Genomic DNA, 15,012 nt, shown 5'->3' with positions numbered 1-15,012 from the left:
GTTGCCCCAAGCCATGTCACTTCTTTGGCCCAGCCTTGTGTAGGGCTGGAGGGTCTGTGTCCAGCTCTTGGTTCAGCCTTGGGGATCCTGAAGGGCAGGCCCAGCTGGAGATCAGCATTGTCCCCTTGTAGTGAGGGAACCAGGGAGTGAGAGTGCGTGGGCAGTCGGGGCTGTACAGAGGAGGGGGCCTTGGAGCCAGGGCTTTGCCAGATGCATAGGAGTTGGCGGGAGAAGTTAGGGTTAAGTGACCCCGAGACTCGGACATCTGGAGGGATGCAGAGTGCGGCCGATCTGCAGGCCGGAAGAGCAGTGGGTGGGGAAGCAGGGAAGGGGCTTCCGGACCCTGAGGGAAGGGCAGGACTGGGCCAGGCGGGAGCCCATCCTAGGGGACGGGCGGAGCAGGGTCAAGGCCCGGCCAGCCATCCAGATCACGCCAGACCCTAACTCAGGGCCAAACTTTGTGTGTGCAAACTAAGGCCAAAGGGGCCCAAGTGCCCCTCCGGCCCCAGTCCTGCCCCTCACATGGCCTCAAAAGGTGATCCAGGCTGTGGAGCCCACCAGAGGCGCCCAGCACCTGGGCACGCTGGGCAGGGAGGACATGTAAAAGGCTGCCTCCCTCTGCCGGGAAGTCCCAGCACTGCTCCAGACTCCGCCCTCTCCAGTGCCACGCCCGCCCGGGCCTCCCCGCCTTCACATCCTGAGGGGGCTGGTGACAAGCCATCTGCCTGGGGAGTCCACCCCAGCCCCGTCTCGGCCTCCTGGCCTCTGCTTCTGGATCATTTCTACAGCGACAGCCTCCTTCCATCCTCCCCACCCTACCCTGGAGTCGGCCGGAAACAGCACCTCTCCCCCGCCGCAAGCGCTGGTTTCAGGCCACTCCCGCTGTCACCCAGCCCCCCGCGAAGGCCAGCACCCACCCTCGGGTCTCTTCTGCTCCTCTTCCCAACCTTCCTTAGCCAGCCTCTAGTTGGAGGGACAGGTCACCCTCCCCCAAGTGACTCTGCATCTTCCACATGCACCTCCACAGGGGCCTCGAACAGATCCTGCATTTTTTTTTTTTTTTTGGGTGCTGGGGATCGAACCCATGGCCTTGTGCTTCCAAGGCAAGCACTCTACCAACTGAGCTATCTCCCCAGCCCCTGATCCTGCATTTAGTAGGCACCGACCGTGCGTCAGATGCGAGCCCACCTGGTTAGCCAGCTTGGGACCCCCGTGCACCAGGTCTGAACCTCCAGGGGGCCAACCGGGCCCGCCCCGCCCCTTTCGGGCTCAGGGGCCACCCAGACCGCGAAAACCGTGGGAGCCCCGGGAGGGCCCCCAGAGAGGCCGGGGACCGGGTCCAGGTCCGAGGGGCACCCCTGCCCCTGCAGCCTGGGGTCCCACAGGAGCCCTGCCCCCGGGTGTCCCGGGCAGCGTGGAGGCCCCCAGCAACCCCTAGCCAGGGCCTGGGGGCGTGGCCACCGCAGGGCCGGGGCGGGGCTGGTGAGTCCCGAAGGGCAGACACAGACTGGGAGGCAGGACGCGAGAGCCGGAGCAGAGGCTGCGCAGCGGGGCTTGCACCCACCCGCCAGGGCCACCCGCATCCCCTCCTGGTCTGGACCGCCCAGGGCCTGCGCTGCGCGAGGCCGCCCTCACCCTGACTTGATCTCCCCGGGTTCCCAGGATCCCGCGCCGCCCACCCGCCCAAGTGAGGTCTGCGCTGGGCTGCGGGTTGGGGGTCTGCTGCGCCCGCCCAGCTGCAGGGGTGCCGGCCATGCCGGCGTGGAGGGACCTGGCGCCCCGGTGGGCGGGGAGCACTGCCGTGGTCCTGTCTCGGCCTGGGCTGGGAGGCAGGCATCCCAAGGCCACCGGCGCCAGCAGGACCGCCCAGCCTGGGGAGGGTGCCGGAGCTGCATGTGGCCCCCTGTGCATCTGTGTCCGCCTGTCCCTGTCAGGCGGCTGCTTGCCTTTGTGTTGTCCGTGTGTCTGCCTGTGAGCATGTCTGTCTGCCGAGCTGTGTGCCCTGCTGTGTGCTGTCCCCGCGGGGCCACCTGGGCACATGTGCCTTGGGGTGGTCACGGTGGCCCTCCCCTCCACCATGATCCATCAACCTGGAGGCTCCAGGAGCCCTGGCCTCCACCGGCCCCTCCTGCTGCGATGGGAACCCCACTGGGCAGGCGAAGTGACCCAGGCTCAGAGGAGGCCACGTGAGGGGGACCCAGCGAGGCACCCCCAAGCGTAACTGCTCTGGAAACACCGAGGGCCTCCATCCGGGCGGGGGGCCTCCTGCGGCACAAACAGGAAAGGTTCCCGGAAGCTGCTCTGTGGTGAGGGGAGGCGGGCAGGCTGGGGCTGGCAGGTGCCCTGGTGGGCGGTGTGCTGGGTCACACTGTGGGCACTCCATCAGAGTCCACATGGGGAGCTGGGCCGGGCCGGCCAGGTCTGCAGTTCCAAGCTACGTCCTGAGAGGTCAAGGTCACCACTCCTGCCTGGTGGCCCCGGGGCAGGAAGGGCATCAGGCTGGGCATCCAGCTGAGCCCTGGCGGTGATGGCGACAGGATGGGGCAGGGCAGCAGGCGCCAGCAGGCCTGTGCTGCCCCTCTGTCTCACAGGGGCAGAGCCCCGCGCTCGGCGTGGCAGGGAGGGGACCGAGGCTGGCCTGGCCCCTCTGGGAGCATCAGGGCTGGTCCAGGACTCAGGGCCAGGCCGAGGGCTGGGTGTGGACAGGGAGAGGGACGGACTGGGAGGTGGCGCTGGGGGGATGGGGCCGAGAGATGAGCCCCCGCCAGAGGAGGGGCCTGTGCTGGGAGCCAAACGCCGCATTCCTCAGGCTCGGCTCAGAGCCCAGCGGGAGCCAGGGCGCAGCGCCCGGCCTCGGGCCACCGAGGGAGCCCCCTTGCACCATGCGACCCTCGGGCCTGGCACCCCAAGGCGTGTCCGGACCGAGGACTCTGGGTCCGCCCTCCAGGGGGAGAAGGAGGCTGGCTCGATGGTGATTCCAGGAACCCGGGACCCTCTGGATCCCGGAGCTGGGGGCCCACTGGAATCCCAGAAGCCCGGATCCTGCGAGGCCCAACCTCCCTGCTCCGCATCCACGCCTCCCGCCAGGTACAGGGAGGGTGTTCCTCCAGGGCCGCTCAGTACGGCGGGTCCTCCACGGGATGGGCGCCCCCTGCTGCGCTTCCTGGCTGACGCAAGAGGCTATGGCAGGTGCCCCTGCTGGTCCACCCACCTGGGGGACTTGAGCACCTGAACCCAGGGCGGGACAGGGCGGGGGAACTAGAAACCACCATCTGCGGCCAGGGGACTTGCAACAGCTCTCAACCTCCCCAGGCCAAGGGCTTGGGGTCAGGGCTCTGCTCCCAGCCGCCCGCAGTGTGAGCCGGCTGGGGTGGCCGAGGGGCCCGGGAGGCACAGGAGGACTGGCACCACCCCAGGCTGGTGGAGGCTGACCCGGGCAGTGGTCGAGTCCTGGAACATTTGGAAACAGCCCTTGACAGCTGGAGGGGGCCGTCCCTGGGGACCCCAGCCCAGGAGTCCAAATCCGAGAGGCAGGAGCTTGTCCTGTGTGCAGCCCAGGGCTGCCTCTCTGTGGCCTCAGGGAGTCCTCCAGTTCTCGGCCTCCACTTCCCTCTGGGCAGAGGCCCTGGCTCTTGGCAGAGGGACATCCAGGGTGGCCGTCAGGAAGCTGGGTGATTTATGAGGCTCTGTAGGGAGGAGCCGAGCGGAGGCTGTGCTGTGGGGCCAGGAACGACCTCAGTTTGCAGGAAACCTGGCCCGGCGGCCCTCCCAGCCTGCAGGGGCGCCCTTCACAGGAAGGGAAACTGAGGCCCAAGCAGGATGGGAGGCCCAGGCAGGGAGAGGGCACTCGGGCTGGCCAGGGCTTGAGACGACTCTGCCGCCCACCCCATGAGTCTCAGGTCAGCTCCGGGCGCTGTGGCCTTGGAGGCGACGGGCCCGCGCAGCAGCTCCGCAGCCCACCAGTCGCCGTGCCCCTCACAGCTCCGCCCCGGGCAGTCCAGCCCTGGCTTCTCGGGGTGGTGGGCCAGTTGGTGCCTCTCTGAACTTTCTCGTCCTCTGTGGTATGTCCTCAGCAATCCGCTGAGTTTTTCTTTTTCTTTTCTCTCTCTCTCTCTCTTTATTTTTTGGTACCAGGGATTGAACCCCCAGGGTGCTTAACTGCTGAGCCACATCCCCAGCCCTTTTTTTTAAATTTGGAAACAGTCTCGCTAAGTTGCTGAGGCCGCCCTGGAATTTGCAATCCTCCTGCCTTGGCCTCCCAGCCACTGGCCTGCAGGGAGCTGACTTTTTAGCGCCTCGCTTCATGATCATCCACATCTGGCCTGATTTTGCTGTGCGGTGTCTGAGCGGCTGTGTGCTGGGCTCTCCCCTGGGCCCACCAGTGCCTGCTGCCCGCAGAGCCCATCCCTACAAAGGCGCTGGCTTTATTTCCCAAAATGGAATTGGAACTTCTGGGTTATTTTTTTATTATAAAAGTGAAGCCACGAAAATGGAAAAAAGCAATCACAGCATCCCGGGAGGGGCAGGACGTCAGCACGCCCTGTTCTCCAGGCTGGCCAGAGAGTGCCCGCGGGCCTCACCAGGAGCAGGACCTGCGGGGCGGAGCGGAGCCGCGCCCTGGCCCACGGCCAGCCGTCCTGAGCCTGGCGCGCTGGAGGCCGGTCGGAGCCGGCGGCTGGAGTCTGTGCTGGTCCCCTCAGGGCTCAGCCGTGGGAAGGATGTGAAGCTGAGGCTCCGGAACAGGAGCCACCAGCCTGGGGCTGCGGTGAGACCAGGGCTGGCCTTCCAACCCCGGCTCCTTGTCTTTCTCTAGGACCCAGAAAATCTCTCCCGGTGTCCCCTGAGGACAGGCCCCTGGTCTTCGCCCTCGAAGCCCCTGAGACTGCGGTAAGGGAGCTGGACCGTGGGCAGCCATAGCGCCCGTGGCGCAGAGCGGCGGGAGGGCAGGCTGGGCGCAGCGGCGGGCGAACGCAGCCTCTCTCCACCCCAGGTGCCCCTGCGCCGGTGCCAGCCCAGCCGCCACGCCTCGCCGGATGGGGTGGTGACCGTCCCGCACCATGTGGTCCAACAGCAGCGCCCTGGGGCCCTGCTTCCGGCCCACCAACACCACGCAGGAGGAGCGGCGTCTGGTGGCCTCGCCCTGGTTCGCTGCCTCCTTCTGTGTGGTGGGCCTGGCCTCCAACCTGCTGGCGCTGAGCGTGCTGGCCGGTGCCCGGCAGGGCAGCCCCTGCCCGCGGTCCTCCTTCCTGGCCCTCGTGGGCGGCCTGGTGCTCACGGACCTCCTGGGGCTGCTGATCACCGGCACCGTGGTGGTGGCCCAGCACGCCGCGCTCTTCGACTGGCGCGCCGTGGACCCCGGCTGCCGCCTCTGCCACTTCATGGGCGTGGCCATGGTCTTCTTCGGCCTGTGCCCGCTGCTGCTGGGCGCCGCCATGGCCTCCGAGCGCTACCTGGGCATCACCCGGCCCTTCTCGCGCCCAGCAGCCGCCTCGCAGCGCCGCGCCTGGGCCACGGTGGGCCTGGTGTGGGCGGCGGCACTGGCGCTGGGGCTGCTGCCCCTGCTGGGCCTGGGCCGCTACACCGTGCAGTACCCGGGCTCCTGGTGCTTCCTCACACTGGGCGCCCAGCCAGGGGACGTGGCCTTCGGCCTGCTGTTCGCGCTGCTGGGCGGCCTGTCGGTCGGACTGTCCTTCCTGCTCAACACCATCAGCGTGGCCACCCTGTGCCACGTCTACCATGGGCAGGAGCCCGCCCAGCAGCGCCCGCGGGACTGCGAGGTGGAGATGATGGTCCAGCTCCTGGGCATCATGGTGGTGGCCAGTATCTGCTGGACGCCACTGCTGGTGAGTGGGGGCCGGGCGGTGGGAGAGGCGCCCCTGGTAACTGGGCAGGGGGGCTCTTGGGCCCGAGACCAGGAGGGTTTCCAGGCTCCGGCTCAGGGCCTCCCAGAGGAAGGGCACCGGAGCCCCGGCCGGGAAGGAGGAGCAGGAGCTCCGCCAGGCAAACCCTGGAAGGCGTTCTAGGCAGAATCGTGCAAGACCCCTGTCCGGGTGCGACTTTGTGCCCGTGCCCGGGGCTGGCGGGGAGCCTGGCTGGTGTCAGGAGCTGCACAGGCTGCTCTTTGCTGAGCCGAGATCGGAGTCCTCTGGCTTCGCAGGGTAGCCAGCACCATTTCATTTCCACTGGAGTCAGAACAGGGTGAGCCAGCCACCCCGGGCCAGGGGCTCCATGGTGGACGCTTACCAGGTGCCTGTGAGCCTGAGGCCCTGGGGTCCACCCAGCACCACACAAGGCAGAGGACAGGAGGCCCACCTGTCGGTGTGTCTGCAAAGAAATCCGAGCATTTATTCACCTATTCCCTCAACAAACACCTGCCCGGCCCCTCGAGCCAGTGAGAGCACTGCAGACCCCGCAGAGAACAGAGCAAGGGACCCGGTGCTTCCCGGGTCTGCCCAGCAGGTGGACTCCTATACATCCTTTAGAACCTGCCTCCTGTGGCCGAGAATTCAATGCTTCCAGAGCCCGAAGACAGCTGGGCATGGAGGCCGAGGCAGGAGGATCTTCTGGGCAGCATCCAAAGGTCTGAGGATGTAGCTCAGTGTCAGAGCATCACGGAGTTCAATCCCAGTACCAGCAAAGGAAAGGGAAGAGGAGGAAGGGTGGGCCTGGAGACTGGGAGGCGGAGAGCAGGAGACCAGCAGACCGCAGGAGTGTGGGGCAGGAGCTCTCCAGGCGGAGGGTGCAGCCGGGCACAGGCCCGGGCACAGGAGCCTGGCGAGTTGGAGGCACAGTGAGGAGCCCATGTGGGGGAGCAGGGAAGGAGAGAGTGGGGGTGGAGCAGGTCCTGTAGGCTTGACCCCGGGGGAGGTGGGAGCCACGGAGGGCTCTAGGCAGCGGGGGAACCTGAGTCAGGTGCTTGCAGGCACCCTCTGGCTGCTGCGGGGAGGACAGGCTGGAGGGGCCCTGGTCTCAGACCCACCAGGGTCTGCTCTGTCCCCAGCTTCACCCAGCACACAGTAGGTACTTAGGAAATAATTCTAATGTAGCAATACATTTTAATAAAATACAAATTATTTTGACATACTATAAATTTTTTAGTTATAATTAATTGTAATTATACAAGACAATTATATTTATTTTCTTATTATAACTAATAGTTGCATTATTATGCAAGATCGTGATTACATAGTGCATGATACCTAATGTTAGGTAACTATATACCTAACAAATTATTATCATTAATAATTAAATTAATTAAATAATTATTATGTTACTTTAAAAAATCATGCTATATAATAACATTAAAACAGTCCTTATGTTTTTATAAGTGTAAACTTTATATTGAATGAAATGTGTTAAAATAATCAAGTATAAACTATTTAGCATGTAGAAATTCAACACATGTAAAATAATTTTTTCCTTTTTGGTGGGTGTGGTGGCTACACACCTGTAATCCTAGAGACTCAGGAGGCTGAGTCAGGAGGACTGCAAGTTCGAGGCCAGCCTCAGCTACTTAGCAAGAACCCAAGCAGTTTAGTGAGATCCTGACTCAAAAACTAAAATGGTCTGAGGGCATGGCTCCGCGGTTCAGTGCCTCTGGGTTCCATCCCCAGCACCACAAAAAAGCATGTGAAAGGTAAATGTTAATAAAATAGTGCCTGAAACCGGACAGGCAAGGTTGAGGCGGCAGCAGACTCCGCTGGGCTCTGCCTTTTGGCGGAGTTCAGTTGTGCCCAGAAGAGGGGCAGAAGCAGGTGCTCCTTGTGGACTCAGCAGCAGCAGCTCAGAGAGGTTGGGCAGTTCTCCCCAGGTGGCACAGCCAGGGGGCATTTCAGGGCCAAAGGGCCGCCTGGAGGCTTGCCGCCCGCTAATGCCCTGGCCCTCGCAGGTCTTCATCGCCCAGACGGTGCTGCAGGACCCGCCTGCCATGAACCCGGCGGGGCAGCTGTCCCGGGCCACCGAGCAGCGGCTGCTCATCTACCTGCGCGTGGCCACCTGGAACCAGATCCTGGACCCCTGGGTCTACATCCTGTTCCGCCGCGCCGTGCTGCGGCGCCTGCACCCGCGCCTCAGCGCCCGGCCCAGGTCGCTGTCCCTGCGGCCGCAGCCCGCCCGGGGGTCCAGGCTGCAGTAGGGCCTGCGCAGACCCGGGCCTGGCCCCCCGCGGACCCGTCCTCTCTCACCTGGAGCCGCCTCCCCGGAGCCCCACTCCCAGCCCCGACGAGGGAGGCGCGGGACGCTGCGCCCAGGACCTGCCGCGGCCGGGCGCTCCGGGGAACCCGCCCGCCAGGCTCTGCCTGGAAGCCGCCAGCGCCGTCGCCCCTTCTTGCCCAAATACACCTGCGGCCCCGCTCTAGTCCCTTCGCTTCCGGAAGCAGCGGCCTGGGCAGGGGAGGGTACGGGGTCCCGCCTCGCAGGGCGAGGGATGGAGGACCGGCTGCGCGCGCCTCATGGACGGAGCGTGCGTGCGCCCAGCCCTTTAAACCCAGCTGGCGGCTGGGGAGAAGGGAGGGAGGGGCGTCGGCGGGACGCTGACCGAAGCAGGCCCGCAGGTGCTCCGCAACCAGGCAGGGCGGCCTCCCGCCCAGGAAGAGCCCAGGAGCGCGCGGCACACAGCGGGCGCGCCGCAGGCCTCGGCCTGATGTCCGTCCATTCCCAGCCCCACAGTGACACAGGCGGCTGCAGGGCGCCAGGGGCCTTTATTGCCAGGAGCCCTGAGGTACCGAGGAGAGAGCGCCCGCCTTCCCGCCCCGCCTGGATCTGCTTACACCTCCCCGAAACCAGGGCCCTGAAACCCAAGCCCCTGTTTCCATCCTCCGCACCTGCTGGGAAATGAGGTCACCTGCCTCATCTGGGGGCCAGCTGGGAGGGACAGGAGCCAGGAAGATGTCATGGGCAAGCTACCAGTGGTGCGGGAGGGGCCCTGACTCCCTGAGCTTGGGGGAGGGGCACAGGGTGCCGGGACCCCAGGAGGTACCCCGGGGACAGGACTAGGAGTGGCAGATATGGTGGGTCGGGTCCCAACTGGGGCTTGGGGAAAAGGGCTGACTTCTAGGGGGCGAGGGAACTGGCGGCGGGCGGCAGGTGGGAGGTGGTGGCGCCCTGCTTGGGGCCAGGGCTGGCCTAGGTCCCTGTCCCAGATGGCGGGGCTGAGGTGCAAGCCCAAGGGCCTTGCAGGGGCTGGGGTTGGGGTTCTAGGGGATGGACCTGGGGGCTGGGCTGGGTCCGAGAGACCAGGCTGAGCACGGTTCACAGCCAGGGGCCTGTGGGTGGAGCCCGTTGCTGGAGCTCAGCTGGATGCTTGAGCTGGGCTGGGTTTTGGAGCAGCGCTGGCTCTCTGCGCTGGATCGGGGTCTGGAGCGGAGATGGCTCCGGAGGTGCTCTGGGTTTGCGAGCTGAACTGCATTCAGGGCCTGCACTGGGCTCCAGGGCTGGACAGAGGCTCCCAGCTGAGCTGAGTTCCAGAGCTGGGTGGAGTTCTGGTGCCAAGTTGAGTTCTGGAAACAGGCTGGGTTCTGGAACTGGAGTGGGGCTCAGAGCTGGACTGCATACTGGAACTTGTCTGTGTCCCTACGTCCAGCTGAGTGCCGGAGGTGGCCTGGGATGTCACCTTGAGCTGGGATCTGGCACGTGGCAGGGGTTCAGAACTGAGTGGAGGGCTGGGGGTGGGTGGAGCTTCCGGGCAGTGCTGTGGCCTAGAGCGAGGCCAGTCCCCAGAACAAGGCAGGGTCCTAGGGCCTGGCCCCAGGGCTGCACTGGACTGTGTCCCAGAACGGGACTGGACTCCAGCACTTAGCTGGGTTCTGGAACTCAGCTGGGTCTCAGCAGCTGACTGCATTTCAGAGTGGGCTGCGTTTTCAGAACCGGGTTGTGCTCCGGAGCTGAGCTGAGTTCTGGGGCTGGGCAGGTGGACTTCTGAGCTGGCTTGAGCTCTGGAGCTGGGCCAGGCCGTGCAGTCTGTCTGGGTCCCAGAGCTGGACTGTGCTTTGCAGGGAGAGCGGGGCTCGGCACATGGCCGAGTCCCAGAGCTGGCTTCAGGGGTGGGTGGCATTCCAGCACTGGAGATCGGCCTCATCAAAGCCAGCTGGGCTCCAGAGCCGGGCTCAGTCTCGGAGCTGGACTCATCGCCATAGCTGGACGTGGACTCAGGAGGGGGGCAGGTGCTCGGAAGCAAATGGGTTTTAGAGCAGAGTTGAGGTTGGGTTCTGGATTGGGCAACGGTGTGGACCTGGCTTTCTGAGCTGGTCTGAGTTCTTGGATGGGGTTTGGTCTGAGAGCTGACCTTGAACTCTGAGCTGACTTGAATTCTATGACTGGGTTTATTCTGGAGTCTTGCCTGGGTTCCAAAACTAAGTGGTGCTCCCAAGCTGGCCTGAGTGTCCAGGTAGGGCCGGGCCACAGAGACAGGTCGAGTTTTACAGCCAGGCTCAGTCTGAGAGCTCGACTGGGTTTCAGAACTGGGATTGATCTCCAAACTGAGCAGAATCTTAAAATCTGTCTGGGTTCCAGAACTTGGTCTGATGTCAGGGCTTGGCTGAATTCTAGAATTGGGCTCAATCTCAGAACTGGCCTGAGTTCTAGAACAGGGCTTGGTCTTGGAAATGAGCTGAGTTCTAGAGACAGGCTTGGTCTCAGAGCTGGCCTGAGTTCTAGAGCAGGGCTTGGTCTCAGAGTTCGACAGGGTTCTAGAATGGAGCTTGGCCTTGGTGCTGCTCTGAGTTCTAGAAAATGGTTTGTTTTCAGAGCTGAGCTGGGTTCTGGAGTCGGGCTTGATCTCAGAGCTGAGTTTGGTCTCAGAGCCTGTCTGGTATCTAGAGATGGATTCTAGCTCAGAACTGGCCTGAGGTCTAGGGCAAGATTTGGTCTCAGAGCTGAGCTGGGTTCTGGAGTCAGACTTGGTCTTGGTGCTGCTCTGAGTTCTAGGACATGGTTTGGTCTCAGAGTTGAGCTGGATTCTGGAGTCGGGCCTGGTCTCAGAGCTGAGTTTGGTCTCAGAGCCTGCCTGGTATCTAGAGGTGGATTCTAGCTCAAAGCTGGCCTGAGTTCTAGAGCAAGATTTGGTCTCAGAGCTGAGCCGGGTTCTGGAGCCAGGTTTGGTCTCAGAGCTGAGCTGGGTTCTGGAGTCGGGCTTGGTCTCAGAGCCTGTCTGGTATCTAGAGGTGGATTCTAGCTCAGAGCTGGCCTGAGTTCTAGAGCAAGATTTGGTCTCAGAGCTGAGCCGGGTTCTGGAGCCAGGTTTGGTCTCAGAGCTGAGCTGGGTTCTGGAGCCAGGTTTGGTCTCAGAGCTGAGCTGGGTTCTGGAGCCAGGTTTGGTCTCAGAGCTGAGCTGGGTTTTGGAGTTGGGCTTGGTCTCGGAGCCTGGCTGGTCACTAGAGGTGGATTCTAGCTCAGAGCTGGCCTGGGTTCTGGAGCACAGTTTGGCTTCAGAACTGGGTTGCATTCTAATGTGGGACTGGGTTGTGGAGCCGGGTTGGGACTCTGAGATGGACTGGGTTCTGGAGACGAACCTGGCCTCTGAGCTCTGTTGGGGTCTGGAGCAGGGCTGGACTGTGGGCACTGGCTGGGGCAGTGGGCTGGGCTCTGGGCTGGGGCTGCGTCCAGCCCTGGGGCAGACTAGCCACAAGCCTCCCTGGCCTCGCCGATGGCGGCCCACACCTCCACCACAAACTCGTCCGGGAAGGCAAACTCGCCCAAGACGGAGTCTAAGCAGCGCGCAAACTCCTGGACGCTGCCTGTCTTCTTGGACGTCTCCACCATGGTGGATGCTGTGGGCAACGTGGAGGGACGCGGGTGAGGGCGCTCCGGCCTGGCCTCTCCTGGGGCCCCACCTCCTCCCAGGGGCGCCCGCCCCCAGGCCCCCGCTTACCCTGGCCCCTTACCCAGCTCTGGGTCGCGAATGCCCATGTAGCTCTCCAGCAGGTCGTCCACCTTCCGAGAGGCCTCCTCCTCAAACTCGCTGGGCTGGGGCACAGGAGGGGAGGCGGGGGTGAGAACCGCCACCCAGCGACCCCCAGGGGCGAGCAGGCGGGACGCCCAGCACGGTGCCCCGGCTCTGGAACCGCCGCCCCTCCATCAGGACCTGCTTCACGGGCTGGAAACCGACGCCGGGAGGTGGACGGTGCTGGGCCCACAGCCCCGGAAGACCCTCCCACGCTCACCGCCTCCTCCACCGTGGCGGCACCCCCAGAGCGGAGCCGCAGGGTCTCCCTCCCGCTGGCCACTCGCGCTTCCACAGGACATTTGCTGCTCCTGCTCCTCTGGCCGATCATATCTGGAGGGGACACAGTGGGGGACAGGCCTGTGTTCCGGATGTGCAGAGCCCTGGGAGGCCACAGGCTGAGCCTCCCTAGAACCTTCTGGTCCCCCACCTTCCACGGGTGAGTCTTCAGAGACCCCATTCAAGGTTCCACTCTTCCTGCCTAAGACACGAAGCCACCAGGCCTCCGGGGCGAGCCACGTAGCAGACTGGACGGAGAACCACGTGCTCCTGCCTCGGCGGTTCCCCGAATCCCCCACTTCAAGTGACTCACTACAGGGGACCCTCCTGTGGCTGGCGGCTCCGTCTGCAAAAGCCCCCTCGGGGAGACTCGCTCTTCCTCGCAGGCCTGGCTCCCAGAGTTCAAGGCCCGAAACAAGACACTCTAAAACCTCGTGCGCCTGTCTCCTGGGTCCCTTGTGTGCGCCAAGGCACTTCTGGAGTCTCGCTCTAGAGCGGTGCTACCCAAGGGGCCCCCACGATGGGCCACGGGCAGCCCGTGTCCGTCCCCATCACTCCCTCCCTCCAGAGGTCCCGCCCTGAAAAGGAAGAGGCCAGCTGTGGAGGCCCCGGGGGAGATCCCGTCCCCAGGCACCCTGGCAAGGTCCAGGACACCTGTGACGGTCACCTGCTCCTGGCATGGCTCCTGGTCTGGAGCAGGTGGAGGTCAGGGATGTTGCTCAGCACCCTGCAGTGCCCGGGATGCCCCTCCAGAGAAGGGTCCAGCCCAGTGTCCACAGTGCCCAGGCTGAGAAGCCACATCCAGAGCAAGCTCGTCTCCTCCAGGGGCCAGTCACAGACTTCCCTGTCTAAAGTGCCATTCTAGGACATGCCACAGTGTCATGGGGCCACCTTCCAAGCTCCCGACTGGCCACAAGGTGGACCGAGACGCCTCCCTATCCGACCCCTCTGCCCAAGCTTTCCCCCACAACCCAGCCTCTGACCATCTAGAAAACCCCTACCCGTTGGGATGCAGGGCCAGGGGCTCTGCCACGTACAAGAGGCATCTAGAAACGTCCTTTGTGCCTATGGTGCTGGCGTGGCGCCAGGGCCCTGCACAACGCTGGGCAGGTGCTCGGCCACTGACCGTGTCCAGCCTACCCCCCACACTGCGCGGTCGCCAAGTGGCCCCTTTCCGGAGCCCCCGCCAGCCCAGGTGGCTCTCACCAAAGGCTCTCCTGGGCTGCACCAGGCGCAGGGTGAAGGGCTGGGACTTGGGCAGCTCCCGGAGCATCTTGGCCACCTCGTAGTGGCGGCAGCCGACAATGGAGTGGTCATTGATGGCCTCGATGCTGTCGCCCACACACACTGCCTCGATCCGGTTGATGATGCTGCCCTCCTTGATCCTCTGTGGGGACCCAAAGTCACTCTCAGGCAACCCGGCCACCTGCCTTGGGTCCCCAGAACCCACTTGGATCCAGAGGGGCAGTCACTCAAGTCAGATCCCCAAGCACCCAGGAAGTGACCGGCCCACCCCAGGGCACCTTGATGAAGGCATAGCCAGCCCCGTTGTCTGTGATGGTCAGTCCCAGGGCATCCTCTGTCTTGGTGACCTCGACCTCCTTGGTCTCACCCCGCACATGGGCAAAGATAAAGTCCTCCAGCCCTATCTGTCCACCCAGGAGCTTCTGCATGTCCACCTTGTGGCTGTTGAGGGTGCAGAATAAGATCTGTGGGAGAAGAGGGGACCCGAGTTCACCTCAGCCCATTCCCTCTGCACCACCCAGACGGTGCAAATCAACCACTCCGTGAGCGCAGAGCCAGAAGGGGAAAACCCAGGTCCAGAGGTGCAGAGCCCGCCTGTGGGAAGTGGCAGGGGCTGGGACCTGGGAATGGGGAGGCGGGGGAGAGGGAAGCTGCGGGGATCCCTCTCCCCCACCTCCCCCACCCCGACTACCATGTTATACCCTGTGGAGGTTTTTTAGGAGGATGGGAATTTCCTGGCGCCCTCTTGGGGCTTCAAAGTGCATGAACCTGGCTGGAAAGCACCCGCTCTGCACTTCCCACCTGTGAGAGGTCTGCCCAAAACCCAGGGCCACGGCGCCCAGGGACCACCCCCGGCGCCGCCCAGAAGGCAGGAATCCACTCCTAGCTGGCCCGCACGCAGAGCGGGTCCCTGGAGGACGTAGGAATTCCCAGTCCCAAGACCTACTAATCTTTTGCGCAGGAGTGCCAAGGGGTCCCTTGTGGCATGGTGGCATGGCACGCCCCGACCTCTGCCAGCTCCCACCATCCGGGGGGCCTGGGATCTAAGATTTCCTAGGAATCTGGGATCCGCGGTCTCCCGTCTAAGGTCCAGGCTCCCCTCTCGGCACGAGCACCTCGGGAGTGGGAACCGGGGCGCTCACCTCGGTGGGCGCGATTCCGAAGGCCTCTGCGATCTTGGCGTAGAGCTCGCGGACGTTGGTGAAGCCTTCGATCTTGCCGGTGGGGCTGCCGTGCGCCAGCTGCGTGCGGAAGACGAGGCGCGGGCGCACGCGGGGCGCGGCTGGGTGCTCTGCGGGCGAGGGCGGGGGCACAGGGGCGCGCGGGGTCTCAGCCCGCGGGGCCTCGCGGGCAGCAGCGCTCTCCATGGCCCGAGGAGCTCCTCCACCCACCCTGGCTGCCGCTGCAGCCTCCGGATCCACCGCTTCCTGCAGCCTCCCCTCCCCCTGTCCAGGGCGCGACAGCCGAGTCGCCCTGGTAAGGCGATCCGGGAACCAGAGCCTCCCGGGAAGGCGACACCGTGGGGTGGGGAGGGGAGCACGGGCCCCAGG

At 64.2% G+C, this 15,012-nt stretch overlaps 2 protein-coding genes across 5 annotated transcripts; one reads left to right on the top strand and one right to left on the bottom strand.

The window, feature by feature from the left end:
• Positions 1-1,474: 1,474 nt before the first annotated feature.
• On the top strand, positions 1,475-9,161 carry Tbxa2r (thromboxane A2 receptor). Of its 2 annotated transcripts, none has more exons than XM_047530951.1 (4): positions 1,475-1,692; positions 4,814-4,887; positions 4,991-5,843; positions 7,889-9,161. In XM_047530951.1, the coding sequence occupies exons 3-4, from the start codon at positions 5,058-5,060 to the stop codon at positions 8,132-8,134; spliced, it is 1,032 nt and encodes a 343-aa protein (XP_047386907.1). In that variant the 5' UTR covers positions 1,475-1,692; positions 4,814-4,887; positions 4,991-5,057; the 3' UTR covers positions 8,135-9,161. The 2 variants fall into 2 exon arrangements, with proteins under 2 accessions (XP_047386907.1, XP_047386908.1); XM_047530952.1 differs by lacking the exon at positions 1,475-1,692 and adding an exon at positions 2,746-3,087.
• Positions 9,162-11,612: 2,451 nt separating this feature from the next.
• On the bottom strand, positions 11,613-14,845 carry Gipc3 (GIPC PDZ domain containing family member 3). Of its 3 annotated transcripts, XM_047530949.1 has the most exons (6): positions 14,605-14,845; positions 13,741-13,926; positions 13,424-13,604; positions 12,159-12,271; positions 11,880-11,961; positions 11,613-11,765 (listed from the first exon to the last, which is right to left on the bottom strand). In XM_047530949.1, exons 1-6 carry the CDS (start codon positions 14,827-14,829, stop codon positions 11,614-11,616), a joined length of 939 nt encoding a protein of 312 aa, XP_047386905.1. In that variant the 5' UTR covers positions 14,830-14,845; the 3' UTR covers position 11,613. The 3 variants fall into 3 exon arrangements, with proteins under 3 accessions (XP_047386905.1, XP_047386904.1, XP_047386903.1); XM_047530948.1 differs by having other exon boundaries at positions 11,880-12,271; XM_047530947.1 differs by having other exon boundaries at positions 11,613-12,271.
• Positions 14,846-15,012: the final 167 nt, after the last annotated feature.

The sequence above is a fragment of the Sciurus carolinensis genome, chromosome 17 (genome assembly GCF_902686445.1).
Source record: "Sciurus carolinensis chromosome 17, mSciCar1.2, whole genome shotgun sequence".
Classification (NCBI taxonomy): Eukaryota; Metazoa; Chordata; class Mammalia; order Rodentia; family Sciuridae; genus Sciurus; species Sciurus carolinensis.
The sequence above is the reverse complement of the archived record's forward strand: the minus strand, read 5'-3'. Positions and strand labels throughout refer to the sequence as shown.

Excerpts from the sequence above, each read along its gene's own strand:
- Tbxa2r (XM_047530951.1), top strand. The coding sequence starts at position 5,058 with ATGTGGTCCAACAGCAGCGCCCTGGGGCCCTGCTTCCGGCCCACCAAC. Across the intron at positions 5,844-7,888 it reads TCTGCTGGACGCCACTGCTG|GTCTTCATCGCCCAGACGGT; the intron begins GTGAGTGGGGGC and ends TGGCCCTCGCAG.
- Gipc3 (XM_047530947.1), bottom strand. The coding sequence starts at position 14,829 with ATGGAGAGCGCTGCTGCCCGCGAGGCCCCGCGGGCTGAGACCCCGCGC. Across the intron at positions 13,605-13,740 it reads CTGGCTATGCCTTCATCAAG|AGGATCAAGGAGGGCAGCAT; the intron begins GTGCCCTGGGGT and ends GGGTCCCCACAG. Across the intron at positions 12,272-13,423 it reads GCAGCCCAGGAGAGCCTTTG|ATATGATCGGCCAGAGGAGC; the intron begins GTGAGAGCCACC and ends TGTCCCCTCCAG.